The sequence below is a fragment of the Anoplolepis gracilipes genome, chromosome 2, assembly GCF_047496725.1.
Source record: "Anoplolepis gracilipes chromosome 2, ASM4749672v1, whole genome shotgun sequence".
NCBI lineage: Eukaryota > Metazoa > Arthropoda > Insecta > Hymenoptera > Formicidae > Anoplolepis > Anoplolepis gracilipes.
In genome coordinates, this window is record NC_132971.1 from 16693933 (window position 1) to 16713242 (window position 19310).

At 38.1% G+C, this 19310-nt stretch overlaps 1 protein-coding gene across 9 annotated transcripts in view; it reads left to right on the forward strand.

Moving 5' to 3' along the window:
• The window catches only part of LOC140675071 (discoidin domain-containing receptor 2), a 141588-nt gene that overhangs the window by 99215 nt on the left and 23063 nt on the right, over positions 1 to 19310 (forward strand). For all 9 annotated transcript variants that reach the window (XM_072909103.1, XM_072909172.1, XM_072909156.1 and 6 more), the window contains 4 exons: positions 4340 to 4547; positions 16473 to 16812; positions 18097 to 18287; positions 18526 to 18707. In XM_072909103.1, coding sequence (XP_072765204.1) covers positions 4340 to 4547; positions 16473 to 16812; positions 18097 to 18287; positions 18526 to 18707 — 921 coding nt within the window. The remainder of the gene's footprint in view (positions 1 to 4339; positions 4548 to 16472; positions 16813 to 18096; positions 18288 to 18525; positions 18708 to 19310) is intronic.

Genomic DNA, 19310 nt, shown 5'->3' on the forward strand with positions numbered 1-19310 from the left:
CGTAGTGTTCGTATTACAATTCAACTTCATCCCAGATTCCCACCGAATGTATATAAACTTTAATAGCCTGTTAAACGTAAATTAGAATGTAGCCGCGCGAGATGAAATTCGTTGCGAATACCGCGAGCGATATTCCTTATCGCGTGGCACGAATAACGTAAAAACGTGCATGCATACGAGATGGGCCATAAATGGATTATACGCTTTATAATCCGAGCTATGCGGTATAGTGATAGAATACTGATACTATAACGATAAATCCGAATGGCGTTTACATATCGTGAAAAATTATATAAACTCATACGGTGCGTATCAAGTATCGCGTACCAAGTATCAACAAGTATTTCCGCGATATGCGCAACCATATAAAATATGAGACTACAAATATATTACATGAGGATATTGAAACACTCCAATAGATCTCTTACTAGAAATATATGGAAATGCATGATATAAGATGATGCGCGCTCATAAATCAATATCTCAGTCAGTCGAGAGGTCGGAAGGTCGAGAGAGCTCGTTTATAGAAATACTAAAAGCTCGCGCGCATTGATACATCGAAGAATTATTACCGAATTTATGAGAACGTTGCTCCTTCGCGCAAAAAAAAAATAAAGAAAGGAATGATAAAAACGATCGCCTCATCGCGAGCGTACTAATGGGTTTTCGATAACCAATTCGGATAATCGGGACGCGCGCTGAAAAACCGACGGAACCTTCGCTTAAACCCAATAATTACAAAGTCCCTTATACACACACTACGCTCACCACTACACTAGCACGCAAACTACGGCGGCGGTGCACCATAAATGCACCCGGTCTTTGATGCAGCGGTCAGCGGTCCTCCAAAACGGCCACGTTGCAACCTCTTCGTGGCCGGTGCCCCCGACGTAACAGCACCTAACACCCGACTCAACGTCCTCCGAATTCCCTTTCACGTCGACTGGTTTTATACATCCTATAGGAGTTAAAATCCGGCGACGATGAGCGCGCACGAGTTTATAAATCCCCGAGAGCTTCTCTCATATACTCACTGCTGAATTTTATTTTCTCCCTCCCTTTCTGTGCCATCTGTGTTGGCGCATTCTTGATATTCAAATAACATTTTTCCCTTCGATGAAACACAATCGTCGCGAATGATAATGGACCGCGAAGCCGGCCATCAAAACAGCCCCTCCGTCGGGGCTGCAGATCTGCGCAGAATCGTACGCGCGGATCATTCTGGAGTAAGGTAATTTGCCAGAGTGTGCGTCCTACGCGTTATAATGTAATGAGAGTAAAGGAGAGAGAGACGAATCTGCTTATTTGCGAAGAATGAATTTACCGGTGTTTCGCCGGTAGAGAGAACGGAGAGAAGCGGGAAGGGAGATTCGTCGCAGACGAACCCTCCTCTCGTTGTCTGATATATTCCGGCAAATACCTCTCTCATTCGCCGTAAGAGATGCCGTCTCGTCAAAGTGCATAAATTCGTGTGATTGCGCGCCTGGGTCGATGTAACGGTCTTCCGCGCGTTCGGCGTGCCGATTTTATTTACGAATGCTCTTTCCTCTCGCGAAATCCGTTTCAATTTTGCTGACGGACGTTCCCTCCGGGTACGTGTTTGGCCGAACGAAGGCACATTACCTATTCAGAGTAATGCATAAAACTTCATGGTCGACTAATGGAACGAAATGGAATGTATACGCGCTGTCATAATTATTCTAGGAAATTCTCTCTAATATAGTTACCTCGTTTTTTGAGAACTGCTGTATCTGCAACTTAATAACACTCTGCCGAGAAATTATATTTAGTCGCGAGATTCTATATCTCTTAGCTCAGGTATATTTATGTTTCTTATTGTCGGTAAAATGCTTCATAAAATGTTGATTATTTAAATATACAGATGTATAAGACATCTGTGTACATGTCCAACATCGTGTCACTGCAAATATATATGTATACATATTTTTATTTTTTAAAACAATTAGTAATTCATGCATATTTCTTTTAAAAAGCGCTTTAAAATAAAGTTTTTAGTCTTTTCCAATGTTTCATATCAACTGCGTTTCATTCTAAATATTATATTATAAATTACGTGTGTATATCTCATCTTTTTCTTTCGGCAGTAACGGAAAGCTCGTATCCAAACGAGTTTTATGGCGACTGCCATCCTCTATGCACCACCTACACGCGTCTGTCTCGCGCAAGGTGCATCGACATGTCGATACTACTGTTGTTACCGTCGGATCCCGCGTCTTCCCGCCGCACGGTATATATCGTTCCCGGCTGCCATTGCCGCGAGATAAACCTCTGGAAATTGGATTTACATGACACGGATTAGGATAACCGAATCTGATAGGCTGACTCCCTGTCTACCGCATCATTGGAAATGTATTCCGGAGGTTCTCCTACGACTGTACTATCGAACCTAGTAAAATACGAGACGAGAACGAGAAGACACAGACATCATGGTAGAATTTGGCGACACTTTATTATCTGACATGTCTGCGCTGAAAGATAAAAGTATTATTGGTCTTCATTGTTAGATAAAAGTTCCTGTCTTTCAATTAAATACGCTTATATTTTGTATGCATAACTAAATTTTTTTTTAATACTAAATTTTCTTATAATTTTCCGCCATAAATATCGAATTTTTTAAAGATTTTTATGTAACACCATATCTTTATTATTAAATATATTTACGTAAATCTAGTGAAGAAGAAACTTATTTATTACTTATATGAAGTTGGTAACTCGATAACTTTTAGAGAACCGTCACTTTACAAGCTCTATGCAGAACTTCGTCACATATTATATTTCTTGACAATCAACTTTACGCGATATGATATTCCACGCTCCAATTCCAGCGAAATACGGTACACACAGAATTCCTCGACAAATTACTCGGGTCCGCTAGCCATCGTGGACGTGGCGCAAGCCAAGATGGGAAGCATCCAAGAACATGCTTGCGGTAGTCAGGGAGTCCGGCGTTCACTTAAGCCTCGTGGAAATTATTCAACATTAATCGAAACTTACGGAATTTCAGATTATCCGCCGCAACGTCATCATTGTCATCATTGTCGCTAGATATTCGGAATTTCAAATGGCTCGTGACTTACGAATATTCAACAAGCACTTTGCGTATGCGACGACCGCGTTTGGATACACGAAATTATTTAAGCAATCGCACTATGCTTTCCCATCGGTATTTCCGCGATGAATTTCAATCGTCTACGCTTCACCGATATACCTTCACAACCGCCATTCTTCGCGAGAAGAAGCAGATTGTACAATATATGGGCTTCATTTCTTCTTTCATCAACGGATTATAATTTAAAAAAAAAAAAAACATAATATTTTTGTATCGATTTTATAAAAAAAGAAAAAAATGAAAGAACGTAAAGGCCCAGCGAATAAACAAGTATGTATTGTACGGATGTTATCTCGCTACACTTTTACTAACAAAAATGTCTGCGCGACTTCGGATAACACTTTGGATAATAATTGATTTATGGAGACATATATTCCATCGAACTTTAGGGACACATTAAACTTTTATAACATTCTCAAAAGTATCACAGCTTTTCGCTTTTCGCGTGAAAGATCCACACTCTACTTTATCGATAAACCTTCTTTGAGAACGGTGAGGTTTTCTAGTTAAATCTATCCATCAATGTCAAACGAAACCCATTTTATTTAATATTCACTCTACGACGTAATCCGTTTTATTTCATATCAGTTGGATACTACTCTCTTAACAGTAGGAAAAATTATTTTTTTCTCGACGTTGCGGCGCGACTAGTTCGCAGTTAATCAACGATCAATATTGGAATCGATTTCTCGGTCGCGCGATTTTTCGGCGCGATTTCCATCGGCTACGATTCCCCGCAGGGAAGCAAGCAAGGGCCTGCATTCCGTGACGACGGAATTCCTTTCCTGTCAGATCGTCGTCCATGAATTTACGACCACGAGAAAGTAGTCAGCCCTGAAAAATGATATCCGCGGTCAAAAATTTACGGGCGCGCGATGCGGTTGTTCAGAAGCTGAAAAAGTAGCTCGGAGAGGCGGAATAGGAATTTTGCTGTTACGAAATATGTACTGTGTTTCCTCTTTCATGCCGACGAGACACTCATGCGCGTAATATGTACGATAAATTTTACTCGAGTGCTTATTCACTGCATAATTCGTACTATTATCGTTCTAGAGTCTCAAGAGGTATTTATTATTATTAATAAATATTTTCTTCAAATAACGCAATTATTTTTTTGCTTAATCATACCTGCTTATGTACTGCAATATCTACTATGTGTTAATTCACGTTCCAGATATTCAAAGTATTTGCTTGGTTTTTGGATTACAGATATTTTCTCAAGTCGACATACTCTTCAGTATTGGCGGAAAATATTACACAGGAGAACCTATTACATACACTTACATGGAGGACAAAATCTTTGAGACTTCCCGAAATATTACGATCAAACTTCATCATCGTGTTGGAAAATTCGTTAAGCTGAGACTCCATTTCTCGGATCGATGGATCATGGTCAGCGAAGTAACCTTCGATTCTGGTAAGATTATTAACCGAATATGTATTGCAAGATATATTCGTATATTCGTATTTTATAAAAACAGCTGATTTATATTTTTATAAATCGTAATTAATATTAATTTTATAAATCGTAAATTTCTTATCGAAAAACGATTATTTTTTTATACGTAATATCGAAAACTTTTCCATATAACTTATGGCTTTTTTAATATGTATTAAGGAAGAAATAATAACATCTAATGAAAGTTTTAAAATGTAGGAAGCACAGCCAAACGTATATCAGTCGTATAAAATTGTGCGTCATCTTTTTACCCGGAGAAACGTGAAGTCGGAAAGAAAAACGTAATGTTTTCTCTTAAGAAATTTATGAAACTTTATTGTGCAGTCGACTCACGCGCGCGCGCAACCGTTCGATACAAACGTACAGTTTAAATTCAATATTTCAAAATCTCCATAATCGTGATCGAGGCAACTAGGGCAACAGAAAATTTATTCGTTCGATGTTTTACGGAGGACGGAGGTGAGAGATAAAACGACGCGTAACTAAAAAGAGATGACGCGATACGTCATTTAATTTCACTGAATCCATCATCTCTCGTTCATCTATCCCATGACAGCATCCAGTAGGATGTGCCTGGCCGAAATTCTGGAATACATTAAAACCCTCGAACAAGAGGATATATATTTCTATACGCTGATCCGCGCGCCATAACGGACAAAAACAATGACTGGCATGGAAAAAAAGAGACATGGGACATCGCATCGCGGCGGGACTAGGGACGAAAATTTCTGCTCGTGACGCGAAATCGTTTCGCGGTACAAGCCTCCACCGTAACTGGGTAGGACGAGATGGAGAATGTATTTCTTTTTGCGATTCTGCCATTTCATTCCAATTTGGTACAACCAAACCACCGCGAACCCCTCCCACCTCCGTCTTTGCTCCCTCGGAGCAACGATTGCCGCCTGTCAATCATCGAAAAAATAAATCTCCAAGTTGATTTAAACTGATACGTGTGGTAATTGACAATGGCTTATCGTATATCTGCCAGGCAGTTATATATTTCAGAACGGACGATATCCGGGGAGGGAAACGTGAAAGGGAGACATGCAAATAATCTATACTACCTGTCTCCTTACATGGCATCTCTCCGGTTTTGACATCGCGTGTACAGAAAAATCGACTGCAATTCGATTTAGCATTCACTCGATAGAAATCAACTTCCCTTTCCTTCACGATCGGTTTCCTGGGGAAGATATGCGACGCGGCATGAACGTTAGACAGAGGGAAGGCGCTTTATCAACGGAGATATAAATCGCGGGGGGTATGTCTCCATATCGAATGCGCGCGATTCTGAAAGCGACTTTCGCCCTCGTCCCACCGTTCCCGCGTTCCGTCTGATTTAACACGGATTCGATAAAAATCGCATCTTACGAGGAGTTTATCCGCGCTTACAGTATGCCGATGTCGAATAAAGAGGATTTATAATCAGGAGAGAATCTAGCAAAGAGAGGACGCGTCAGCGATATCATATACATTATGAATATTGCGTCGTGTAAAATTTTTATTATTAAATGTTATATCTGTAAAATTTGCACATCACTTCCGTTAGTCAATGTAATTAATTAATGTAATTTCAAAATTATATCGCATTGTCTATTTGTGATATTATAATAGCAATATTATTACAGAATATCGCATAAAAATCTCTCACGTAGATTAAAACATATACATATATCATGTAAATTGTATCTCAAGTCATCACGCGTTATTGATCCGACATTATAATTAAAACTGACATTTCTGGAACATCTTGCATAATAAACTAAGCATAGTTAGAAATGTGAAATCAAATCGATATTTTTATTTTCGAAGCACTTGGGTATACATGTTTTATAATTGCAGTTTATATATCCATCAATTGAGAAATCAAAAAACTTAACGTAATTAGGTCAAACGTGCAATTATATTGTAAAACTGCACAGTCATACTTTCTTATCTTTTCAAGCGTCACTCTGTTTTATCGTAAGACGCTTTGCACGAAAACGTTGAGAAAGCTTCCGCTCAGGCAAAAAGAGTAGAACAAACGATCATGACTAAGCGAATTTGTAATGATCATCGATTAATGCCGTTCAAATAATACATTTGCTTACTTTGATAATATTAATAATATTCTATACGTTGATCAAAAACATTTTTTCCTAATAATTCTGAGAAAGATTGCAATTATTTTGATAAAAATTATTTATTTCATGAAATATATATGTTTATAATAAATTAATTAAATCATGTTTCTTACATTAGAAAAGGACAAACAAATTTATTGATCAATTTTTAATGCACGAAAGTATTTTTATATTACAAAAAACGCAAGTTATATTTTAATAAAAATGATATAAATATGATGATAAGAAAATTTTTGTAACACTGTTCGTATCTAATCTGATTTATAAAGAGACATATGGTAATTCTACGGGCTCAAAGTGTCACGTATTATGATACATAGCGAATGTGCAGCAGAAACGCGACACAAAGCTAGAAGATCGCGATCATCCCTCATCCTTTAAAGTCACCCTTCAATCTTCCCTGCCAAAAGAAGGGCTTTCGCATAGAAACGCACAGAAAAGCAAGTGAGCAAGTCATCGAACGGTTATAGACGATACGAAACTTTCGATAAGTTCGGTACATCGTCCATGTTAAGGATAACTTTTAGTAGCTTTCGCATCGTTGAAAACTTCCATTATAAAGATTCACACGATGAACTGTTCACTGATGACATAGCTTTGCTTCTTTTTCCACTCTATTCACGCGTAAAGAAAAATTCTTTTCTTAATCGTACGATGATAATATTGTATGTAGCCGAGTAATATAACAGCGATGCGAGTTTTTACTTAAATCACTTTAAATTTTATATCATCTCTTCTGTATTTTTTCCATTCTGTCGAGAAAAAAGATCATACTCTAGAAAATGCGTTACGACTTTATTTAGTAAGAAATATGAATTGATACAATATTAAAAAAGAAGATAATTTTCACTATGTAAGTTTTTGAAATAATTTCGCATTAATTAAGAAAACCACATCTGTGTTATATGCATTTATATGTATAAGTAATGAATCTTCAAAGAGATCATACTAATAATTCCATGCGGTATTTCGAGCGGAAGTAACGTTAACTGAAGCAGGAACAGATTTTCTGGTTCGTTGACTGAAATTCAGTAATTCTGAGGAAACCGTAATCTTCGCATTGTAATGAGAAATTACGCGACGAACTAATGGGAGATAAGAACATCCTCGCTCTTATTCAAGGTATTTACGTACAAAGGGTCGTTTGCCGAGAGGACTTAGCGACGCAGCGACGAGATCATAAAGCGGGCACGAAACTCTTTACTTGCTTCCTTCTGCTTTCCGCTCTTTTTCTACGTCAAAGGATATATGCAAAAACGCAGGCCAGACGGCTCTTTCGCAGGCGCATAAAATACATTGCAAATCGCAATAAGAACGATGAAACTAACATGCAAAATACTATTCAACAGCTACCAACGCGATCATTAAGTTAATTTAATTATGTAGGTTAATTCTAATAATAACATATATCAGATTATTGCATATCATGCTCACCTATAATATAAATCACGAGCTTTTTACGTCAAAAAGAAACTATTCAAATTATATATACATGTATGAACATAATGATAAATAATGCAATGTACGACAACTACATAGATAGAGGAATTTGTGTACGTGTTCACGCGCGTGATCAATATTTATTTAATTGATATTTAATGATACTTGTGCGCAAACTGTCATTAATTTGATGATAGTTACAAATCTCATATTTTTATTTTATAAAATAAAAAGTGATCGTTAAATCAAATCGACGATTTTTTGCATCATGTTTCACAACGAAAGAACTCGTAATAAAATATGATAGTCTCGAGTTACGATTATATAATTGAAAGCTGATAAACGACCGATAACGATCGGCGACGAGCAATGGTCGGGATTGTTCCAAGTCGTTGATAATAATCCCGAAGAAGCATCTCATGGAGAAAACTCGTTTTTCGACGAGACATATTTATAGATAACTGTGCTATTACATGTAGATAATAATGTGCAACTAGACAACTCCCCTAAGGGAACATCCTGCTCTCGTTCAAAATATTCGCGTATAGAAAGTTGTTTGTCAAGCGAATTTACCAACGAGATCATATAAATCGCGCGAGGAAACCTGAAACTCTGTCGCTGGTACATTCATAACGCTCGTCTTCCTCGTGCATTACAATATATGCCATCGAAATACACATCTTTCAAACCGAATTCACGTAGATGTGAACGTTATGAGAATATAGCAGAAAAAGATTCGTCGATTAAAGCAAAAAGCGAAGAATAGATCTTGGCTGTACAAGGAAAACTTGTACAGTTACTAACGACATACATGCAATTACTGAGAAAATTTTATAAACGTCAATTTTTACATAAATCTTGACGCTATTATGATTAAAAAATGATATACATGTTAGTGACTGCATAATATTACAAGATTTCAAATAAAATTCTCTCTTTTAGAAAATTAATAATTCTGAAATAAAAGAAAAACCTAATGTTTTGAAACTAAAGTAAACTTTAAAGTACGTTACATCGATGCATCTTATAAAGTGACGACAAGCACTGCGAATCCTGCATGTTCGATGCAGCGATCCATCGTGATTGCGCCTCGTTCAATCTTCGTTCCAACAATTTAGTCGCGCCCTTGCTTGGGCAGCACCATCGTACAACCCTTTTGCCTTTGACCATCCCCAGAGCCAGACCTGCTCGACAGATAATTTCGTGCGGATCTTTTTCGCGTACAACCGCGTGAAAATCGTGTGCGCCGAATCGCTCCCTTCATTTATACAAAAGGACGTAGCTCGAAAAGGGCTTCGGGATGGACGGAAGTAACAGAAGACGAAGAAAAATGATACGAACTAACGACACATCCCACGAGTATGACCGCTCTGTGACGGATGTTTGTAAATTACAACTCTCGTGTCCGCGAGGGAGGAAATCGTATTCCTGGGTGGGATTTTGAGTTTCCTCGTGGGTATCTCTGACATGGTAGTGAGAGAGAAGGGTTCTGGTAGCATGTCGTTATGATATTTCAAACGAATGCCCGCAGCAACTGCGAAATGACGTTATGAAGATGTAGACGTACAATACCGTGTAGTACATCTGCCTCTCTCTTATTCAAAAATCACAAAGCTTTCCCGTGATTTTATTCTGATATTATAATTTCTTTTACGTTGAAAAATTTTATGATATGGCAGTTGTATTATTTTACGTATTTTTATAAGAAATAATATAATAGTAAAAAAGTAATAATTTTTATACGTATTTAAAAAGCAAGATTTTCTGAATATTTTCGAAAGATCCTGATTAATATACGATGTAAATTTCACTAAAATTACTAGTTACATCAATAAAATTAACCTGCAATTCCTTCTCCCTCTCTCCCGTAATTATACAGTTTGTATAAAAAAGAAAAAAATCTCGTTTCTCGTTTCAACTTATAAAATAAATATTTTATCCTCCGAGCGTTTGACGAGTGACCCTCTTTATGAAAGAATCGACGAGGACTTTCAAATCGGATCCGCAATCCTCGAGACTTATAGACACGCGGCTGACGCGCCTGGCACAAAAGAAACTCGTTAAAAGTTTATCGACCGTCGTTCGTATATTTTCTCGCAATTTACCGGCGAGCGATCGTCCGATTCCGCTCTGAGAAGGATGGATAATGGATGCACCTTCGGATGCAGTCGGAAAAGAGAAGATAATGGATGCACCTCTCGCGGCCTCTTCCTTTTCGCATAGGTCCTGCAAGGATTTCCAACCCCATCCCATCATCCACCCCCAACGTCGACAGACATAATTGGACAAAGAAATACGAGGAGACTGCCCATGGATTTTCTCGTGAAATCGAAGTCACCGTCTCACACACACACACACACACATACTACGACCGCTTCTCCTATCCCAATCATTCGTTAAAAATGATTCACTGCCAGCGATCGCTCACACTACCGGTTTTTTAAATATTTCAAATATAGTGTATTTATCTTTCTTTCTCTTTCTCTTGATATATCACGAGTTCTTTTTCCGCAGAACTTGACGCTTCGAGCGTTATCGGAGGAACTCCCTCATCAGACCAACTTAAAGCGATCTCTCTCTCTCTTTCTCTCTCTCTCTCTCTCTCTCTCTCTCTCTCTCTCTCTCTCTCTCTTTCTGTCTCTTTCGGTAGTCGATTATTAATTGACAAAGGCGGGAGCGACGCGAAAAATGTACTTAAACTTGGCTCGTTAATATTATCCTTATAGACTACACCGCTCTCTGCGTAAAGGATCGCGGCGCTCCTAGCGAAGTTAATTTATCCTTATCGGACGGGGATTATTACCGCGTAATTATTCGACGTTCTTGTGGCTTTGTAGTAACCAAAGTATCGCGAAATAACCGATAATAATAACGACTAACCGGATACCGAGGCAATTGTATGCTTATTTTGAAACAGACGCTATTCAAATTCATTATGCTCGTGCAATTGCTCGGCTTATCGATCGCAATTTTTGTTGGAGAAGAGCATCCAAGTTGTTTGGAATCCTTTAATCCACGATATCGGTCTGCGGTTCTACCGCGAGATATTTTCGCGTTTTTATTTTATTATCTTTGTACGTTGCATCCGTAATGCTTATTTAGTTTCAAATTACAAATGCCATCTCTCGACTAATAGTATTACGAATATCCCTATATCCTCGATATGTGTGCATAGAATATGGATCGGTGCAGTAATTTCACGGCAGTAATATATCACAGGTCAAGGATTAACTCGTGCACGAGCTAGTTTCGAAAGTATTGACCTACTAACAATCATACATTATCTCGCCTCGACGCGCGATTATTTAGCGTGTAAACGATCGCGTGCGATCCACAGCGACGGTCCGAAAACAATGCTCTCTAAAACCATCACAGCGTTATCCGATGCCGCAGGAATAAAACAAAGAGCACCGATTGCCGATGACATCTGACGTGATCGGAACACCGACGATGGTCTCGTCGGGCAATCGAGCGTTATCCCCGCGTCGACGAGATTACCGGTCCCGATTAGGATCTCCGGATCGGGAGCGAGGTCACGAGTGGAATAAAGCTTACGGCTGCGACTTTCATCCCGAAAATTAACTTAAAAGACAGCGACTAAAATGTCGGCGGCGGCAGATCAAGATGCGCATTAGTTGCATTTGACATCGAGCGTCAGCTGCATCCGCGTCGCGCGCGTATATTTGCACATGCATCGTGTCGACGTCCACGTCTTGTCGTCCTCGAATCCTCCCTAAGCTGGGAGGCAAAAGAAACGCGAGCGAAGAACATGTGCAATAGTAACGACAACGACAAAGTCTCTGGCCTTTTCTTTCTCTGTTTTTACTCTTATTTTGTTGCCGTCTCTTCTTTTCGTTAAAGAAACGAAGCAAAAGAAAGCACGTTTCATTGCGTATCCCCGGACGATAATTTATACGTGTTAAATTCGCGTAAGTTTCACAGCCCACCACATGTCACCCAACATTTTGATCGTAAATCTGGTTAGATTCCGTCGCCAGGCAGTGTATATGTAGTCGAAATGCGTCTCGCTTTTTCTTTCTTTCTTCCTCTCTCTTTCTCTCTTTCTCTCGCTCTCTTTTCTCCCTCATTTTCTCTTTCTATTATTGTTTTGATGGCAAAATAATCGCAGGGCGCAACGTGACGCTATAATTAAACGAGTAGTCGGTATCGCGCGAGTTCCAGTACGCTTTGGAAAATATTTATTCGAGACGCGCTTACCGGATAATTCGATGCTAATTTCATCTATCGGCTCCAATTGGATGTAAATTAAATCGATCGCAGAGATTTACTTCTCCCGTTGAACTGTGAAAGTTACTCTCTCGTATTTCTTTTTTGATAATTTTATATTTGACAATACATTTCCTTGCGTTTTAAACTTAAAGTTACAATGTACATAACATCCTCAAATTTAAGATGATAGATTTCTCTTATATGGATGTGAGGTGTAAAGAAACAAAATAAATATTTGATATTTTTGAATTGCGTAATAAAATAATATTCGTTTTATATTTGATATAGATATATCAAGATGTTACCATATCTTTGATTACTTATTTTTTATTTTATCAATAATCGATAAAACATAATATCGATTGTATGTGTATATAATAATATTCGATTTTTTTTTTTGAGAAAATTATATAAGTTATCATTATTAAAAGAGCAATCATATATGTGATTTGACAAATATAAATACCACAGGATATTTTTACTCGGTACTAAACATCCTTTACGATACACATTTGAGAAATATTTGACCGCACAATATCCATCGATTAAATTTCGTTTACATAAACGCGCAAACGAGAACCGCAGCAGAGTTGTTTCTTACCGAGCAACGATTATTTATCATCTAGGTATTTTTTATTAGTATATACAACCGATATCACGCGTAGTCAATTCCATTGAGATGGCGCGGTAATCCTGATACTGAGGTGCGCGGTACAACCTTGGCGCGAGGCAAAAGCCCTTTTCCGATTCAATGCCGGGCGGTTACCCCCCGGCACAAAGAATGTTTAATATCAGATTTCATGCGCGGGATCGCGTCGAGAACGGGCGGTTCTCGTGGCTCGTCCCGTCGACGTGAATGACGCTCGTCGAGCCACCCAATATCAAACGCGACGACAGCTTTGTTTCCGCCCGGCGTAAACCCCGCTGGGAATTTCGCGACGGAATACCGCACGCGGGATAGTTCCGAGGCTAGGTGCTCGGCAACGAAAAGCTTCGCCGGCGTGATTTCTCCTTTCGGATTTCCTATTATCTCCTAGGCTGGTCTTCCCTCTCTCGCGTCTTGGCTCGACCGACTTTCGGAGAACCGCCCCCGCCGACGATTCACAAGCACAAAGCGCGCGCCGGGATTGCATCTGAAGAAATTTATACTCCCGTCCGTTTGCGCGCGTACAGCGCTGGATATTCCAAAACGACTCTCGCGGAAAATTCAAGACGAGTGAGGCAACCGCTTCTCCGCAAAACCGACCCCCGGGATTTCTTCTCTCGCGAGAGATCTCTCCCTCTCCCGCTCGTGAAAATAAGTACGCGTTTCATCGCGTTTTTCTTAAATTAGAATCTCACCGCGACGTGAAGCGGAAATTCCTGCAGAATGCCTTTGTGGATTGTTGACACTGTGTTTTAAAATAATGTTTATAAGCGACGCAATTTAGGTAACTTGGAATTGATTTCTTTCTTTTATGATAAAAATTCGATATGCGAATAATTATTATAACTTTGGCATTCTTCATACAATATGTTATATATCATAGTAATTAATTATTAAAAAAAAATTATTATTATCTAATCAAAACTAATTAAAAAATTTTTATCTAAAAATCATGAAATATCAAGTTTATGGAAACATGTCTATAACAAATTTCTAGATGTATAGAATTTAGATTCCTAATTAGTTTTTATTCAGATTTTTTTCTCAATATAAATTAGCGACTAGTCGTAATAAAAATAATATTTTAAACGAAGATTAATTTAACAGTGTTATTTTTATATTGAAATTATTTTGTAATTAGTTTGAATAGATAGTAATAAAATTTTTCAATAATTAATTACTTGTGATATATAACATGTTATATAGAGAATGTGAAAATTGTAACAATAATAGCTTCATTGAATTCTTCAAAAGAAAAAAATCAATTCCAAGTTATCTAAACTGCCAATCAAATGTCGATAATTATGAGCTCATTAGTCGATCGAGTAAACAGAGCCCCCAGGAGCAAAATGTAATTTCTCTTCATATTCAGCATGTGTATCCTCGTTTAAAATTATTCCCTAATTGCTAATGAATTGCTAATGAATTGTTGTTACCAATTAAAAATATGCTAGTTATCGCTACATATATGAGATATTAAATCATTTAATAACTGAAATGGTCTGGGAGAACTACTAAACTGCCGATCTTCATGACACGGTCGGATGTTTATTTGATTTACTAATATGCAAAATGTCAATATATAATATAAAATATATTCTGGTAGAATTCGTGATTATATTATAGTACGTTTAACATTAAATATTTTAATTAATTTCTTCCTGTGTGTGTAACATTTGCAAGAGGATAATATATTATTCTAAAATTCTGCGAAATAGAAGAGCAGAGTTTTAGAAAGATAATCCGAGCCAATCTTGCAGAAATTGCATCAAAATGAAGTTATTTTACTGCACATAAAACGACGAAATAGAGTTTTCGTAGTGCGCTTCTGCGAAAAAAAATTCAAACAAGAACTTGCTGGAGAATTCCATACGCGAGTGTGTTACACAAAAAGGTTTCAGCGGCAAACTAGGAAGCTGCACCGTTGAATCCGTGCACGTTGCTCCCGTGTGCGTGATTCGTTTTCGTTTCTTCCTATATATGTTATTTCTTGTTTTGCTGACCGGGCGTGTAAAGTACAATGACAGGAATGGGTGACATTGTATGCGCCGAAATAGGAACACGTCAACCCTGACGAAAATAGAATTTAAAAATCGTCTACACGTCGAAAAGTTAATAATTTACAACAGAATAATATAATACACTTAGTAGTAGAGAAATAAGCTAGAGATATTATTTTTTTTTTTTTCACTTGCAAAGTTTAAAATATTAATTTTGTACAATGAAAAATCGGAGTTAACAGACAAATAATGGCTAAAAACATTGTTATATATAAGCATATTTGATATCAATGTATTAAAAGTAATCCTTATCAGTAATGCATTTCCCTCATCTCGTAATTATTTATAGCAAGATGAAACGTAATCCCCTTACCGCTGCGACGAGAGAACGGAAAAGCGTATCATATCGTTTTTCGTTAAAGCGCATTATTAAACACCACGAGAATGACGTGTATAATTACGCTCCGAAAGAACAAACAGCGGGAGTTTAATTACGCAATTTTTGTGCACAAAACAGCCCATCGACAAAAGCGTAATATAATATGTTTATACGGTGAAAGCCCCGCCGGTCTCTTTCATGCGATATCGCGATGATAATAAATAGGGAACGTTATCTCTTGCGTTTACGAGAGAAGTGAACCAAACGACCCTTTCCGTGTAACAAACTTCTCTATATCCTCGCAGCATCCTTAGTAAAGTCGTCCGTCAAAGCGCATATAGGTTAATTATATGCTCCACATATGCTTCCGCACGTCTCTCTCGCACGTTTTGTAATCCTTAGTTCTCAAAGGCAGATCTTTGCGTGTATCTTATGCACGATTAGCTTAATCTCTCTGTGCGTATATCAGGTGCGCCCTTCTATAAGAAAAGCGTGCTATGTGCACAGTTTGTTCAAGTTTGTGTCAACAACATTTGTCTACTGTCGGATTAAATAGCAATAGAAAAGAGAATAAATCTATTTTTTAATAATAGATGTAGAGATATAGAGAGATATTTATATATCATCAAAGAAAGTTTAGGATATATAGAAAGTTTCAGTAATGATAAAATCTAATATTATAACACACACAAAGCAACATAGCATTCACATAATAATAATAACAGAGTTGATAATACCTAACATAATAATAATTATTATTAATTGCAAGCGTAATACCATAATTGTGGATAATATTACAAAGCATTACAGTATATCAAATTTCACTGAATGCTGCACTGGACATTTATATTGTGTTCAATTCGTGTTTAGAAAATCGTATATTGGAAAATTAGAATATAAATATATTCGAGGATTTGTCGCGAATATATATATATATATATATATATGTAACAATTTATTAGCAAAAAAATTTATTTCGAATACAATTTCGAGATTAAAAATAGACGCGCCCGATAGGAATAATTAATTATAAAATAAAATTCTGTTCTTTTCCTTTTTATTTAGACATAGCACACGGAAACTTTACGCCGGAGGAAGCACCGACAACCGAATCACCGATTCAGAGCGACGTCTTCGTAGAGAAGAACGGCGCCGCCGAGGGCGAGCTTCCGGTTTCGACAGCGAAACACGACGACCCCACGTACATGGCGGTCGTGATCGGCGTGCTGACCGCCGTGATACTTTCACTCGCCGTGGCGATATTTTTGATTGTCTCGCGACACAGACAACGCAAGTGTTTCGCCAGTCCAATGACCGGTAAAGCCCCTTCGCATTTAGGCTCTACCTGTGCCACCGTCGAGAAAGGTGCGGCTTTGATGGCGTATACCCTGGAGGACGACGAAAGGTGAGAGATTATCCTACCGCTTGATAATTAATGCAAAAATAATCGACCGAAATAATCAGCTACTAAAGTTGATGCGTATAATCTTAGTCTAACACAAAAACCTACGTAAAATTAGTAAAAATTTTAATTTCTTCTAATCTTTCTAATTTTTAAACGCATAAATAAAAGTTGTAGTTTATTAAAATATGAATTGTTAAAATAGAAAGTATGAAATCAGATAATTTTAAAATAAGTTAACTTTGAAAATCACACAGCTTCTTTCTTAAAATCATTGTAATAACTTTACAATGATTAAATTTATCAATTATCGACAGTGACAACAACTTTGGATGATTATTATTTTCTATCTCATATTCTCGTTCATTACACGACTATCGATGTCTAGACAGGCAAATATAGTATTATTGCGAGAGAAGTTATCGGATACTCGGCGCGCTTTTGCATCGCGAAGGATACTTAATGATAATGCACGATTACTCGTACACGAGGCCGTATTCTTCATTTCTTCCAAGTTTGTGCCCGCTCAGGACACGCTCAGCACGATGACGACAGCGGCCCTCCAATAAACTTTCCATCCACCATGCTCGTTAGTGAACGTCCAATAACGTCCAATAACGGACATCCTCGGGCAATATATCGAGTTTGTGCAGCACGAATGTCTCCAGAGAAGATCCTCCGGCCGCCTCGTAACTCGGAAGCATCCCGCACAAGCTCCGGCATCGATTCTCTTCCCTTCCCCCGAGCTCTCTGCTCGCTTTGTGCAATCCGATATTGCAGTTACGAGCCTCGTACCAAAAGAGAACGTGTAACGTGCAACTTCAAGTAGGCGTGCAAATGTTACGCTGGGTCTTTGACGAACTGTACGCTCCGCACATATAACGCTAAAATTCACCAGTAAAAAATATGCAACTTCCAAAAACGAGAGATTCATATAATCAGCAGAATCAAAGTTATACCCCGATACATTTTATATAAGTTTATCCCTTTTAAATATGATATGCGAATTATATTTAATATTAAATTATATTAATGTAATGTTACATTTTACCAAATAAAGTAACTTATATACGATTCGCGTTGTGACACACGATAATTGACCGATAAAATGTTTATTAATTTATTATAAGTAAAAATTGACAATTGATATGACGTATTAGATAACAGAAAGAATACATCATTAAATCGTAAAAATTGCAAACGATATAATTAAAAGAAGTTAAACTGATCATCGCGATCGAATCAATAAACGATATTTCAGTCTCGAATCGATCCTTTTCCTTTCAGATACGCGGGCGGTTCGCTACCGACTTTACCGCGCGATCTCGGCAATCGTCTCCTGGATATCGTAAAGCTGGACGATTACCAAGAGCCGTACCAGGCGCTAAAGTACGCGCCGTACTACAGCTACAGCACCGTCGTTATGGAGATGAAAGACATGATGCTGAACAACAAGGGCACCAACATCAATCACTCAGGTATGCGGCGCTCGAACGCGCCTACACCAATATCTATACGGCATGTATTCGCGATTACGCACACCCAGAGACACGCACATATCCTATACGTACGCCACACGCACACATACAATCGCCGCGGCTCCTGTGCCAACGGCGGTGCACCCACATACGTCCCGGCAACAAAGCATTCGCCCTGACCGCAATCAATACGCCATCCCCTTCTACGCTCGCTTCTCCTTTGCTATATCATCCGCAGCGGTGTACGCGAACGGTGCAGTTGACACGTCGTACGATTATGCGGTACCGGAACTCGGCACGGTACCTCTGCTCAATCAGGACGCCGGCGCCGGCCGCGGGGCGACCGTCTCCAGCGCCACCGGCGATCAGGACAGCCTCTTCTCCAAGAGCTCGCGGGCCACGAAGACCGAGGATAAGAAGGTGAGTCACACTCGCACTTCCTATTTTTAGCTCTTTACGGATTTAATTCTATATTATTTAATCGTGTACTAACGATAACTAATTAACGATATGATATGTGTCGAAAAAGTCCGACAAACTTAGAGATATAACTCTTGATATAAAAGAATATGTAGTTTTTTGCATTTTTTAAATATGGAGAATAAAACGAGATAGAAATCTTTATCATACACTCTAATCTTAATATGATCAGTATCATGAGCCTATAGAAAGTTATAATAATAATTAGAAAAATCTAGAGAAGAGTTGTAATGTGTCGTTAAACCTGCGTTATCGACGTTGATACAAATTAAAAAATTATTTATCTTTGACTTTAAACGATATGGCAAAAATATCTTTTAAGTACAATATAATCGGTTATATTATATATCTTTGTTTAGTTTGAAATCATGATATCGAAGAATGTGAATAGAGATTTAAAATAATTGGAGGAAAGACGAAACGACATTAAAATTTAATAATTAACTCCTACTGATTTTATATTATATTAGCGCTATATAAATAAACAGCCGAAAAAAATGCATGTCGTTGTCGCGGCATTAAACGTAACTCTCCGCCCTGGAC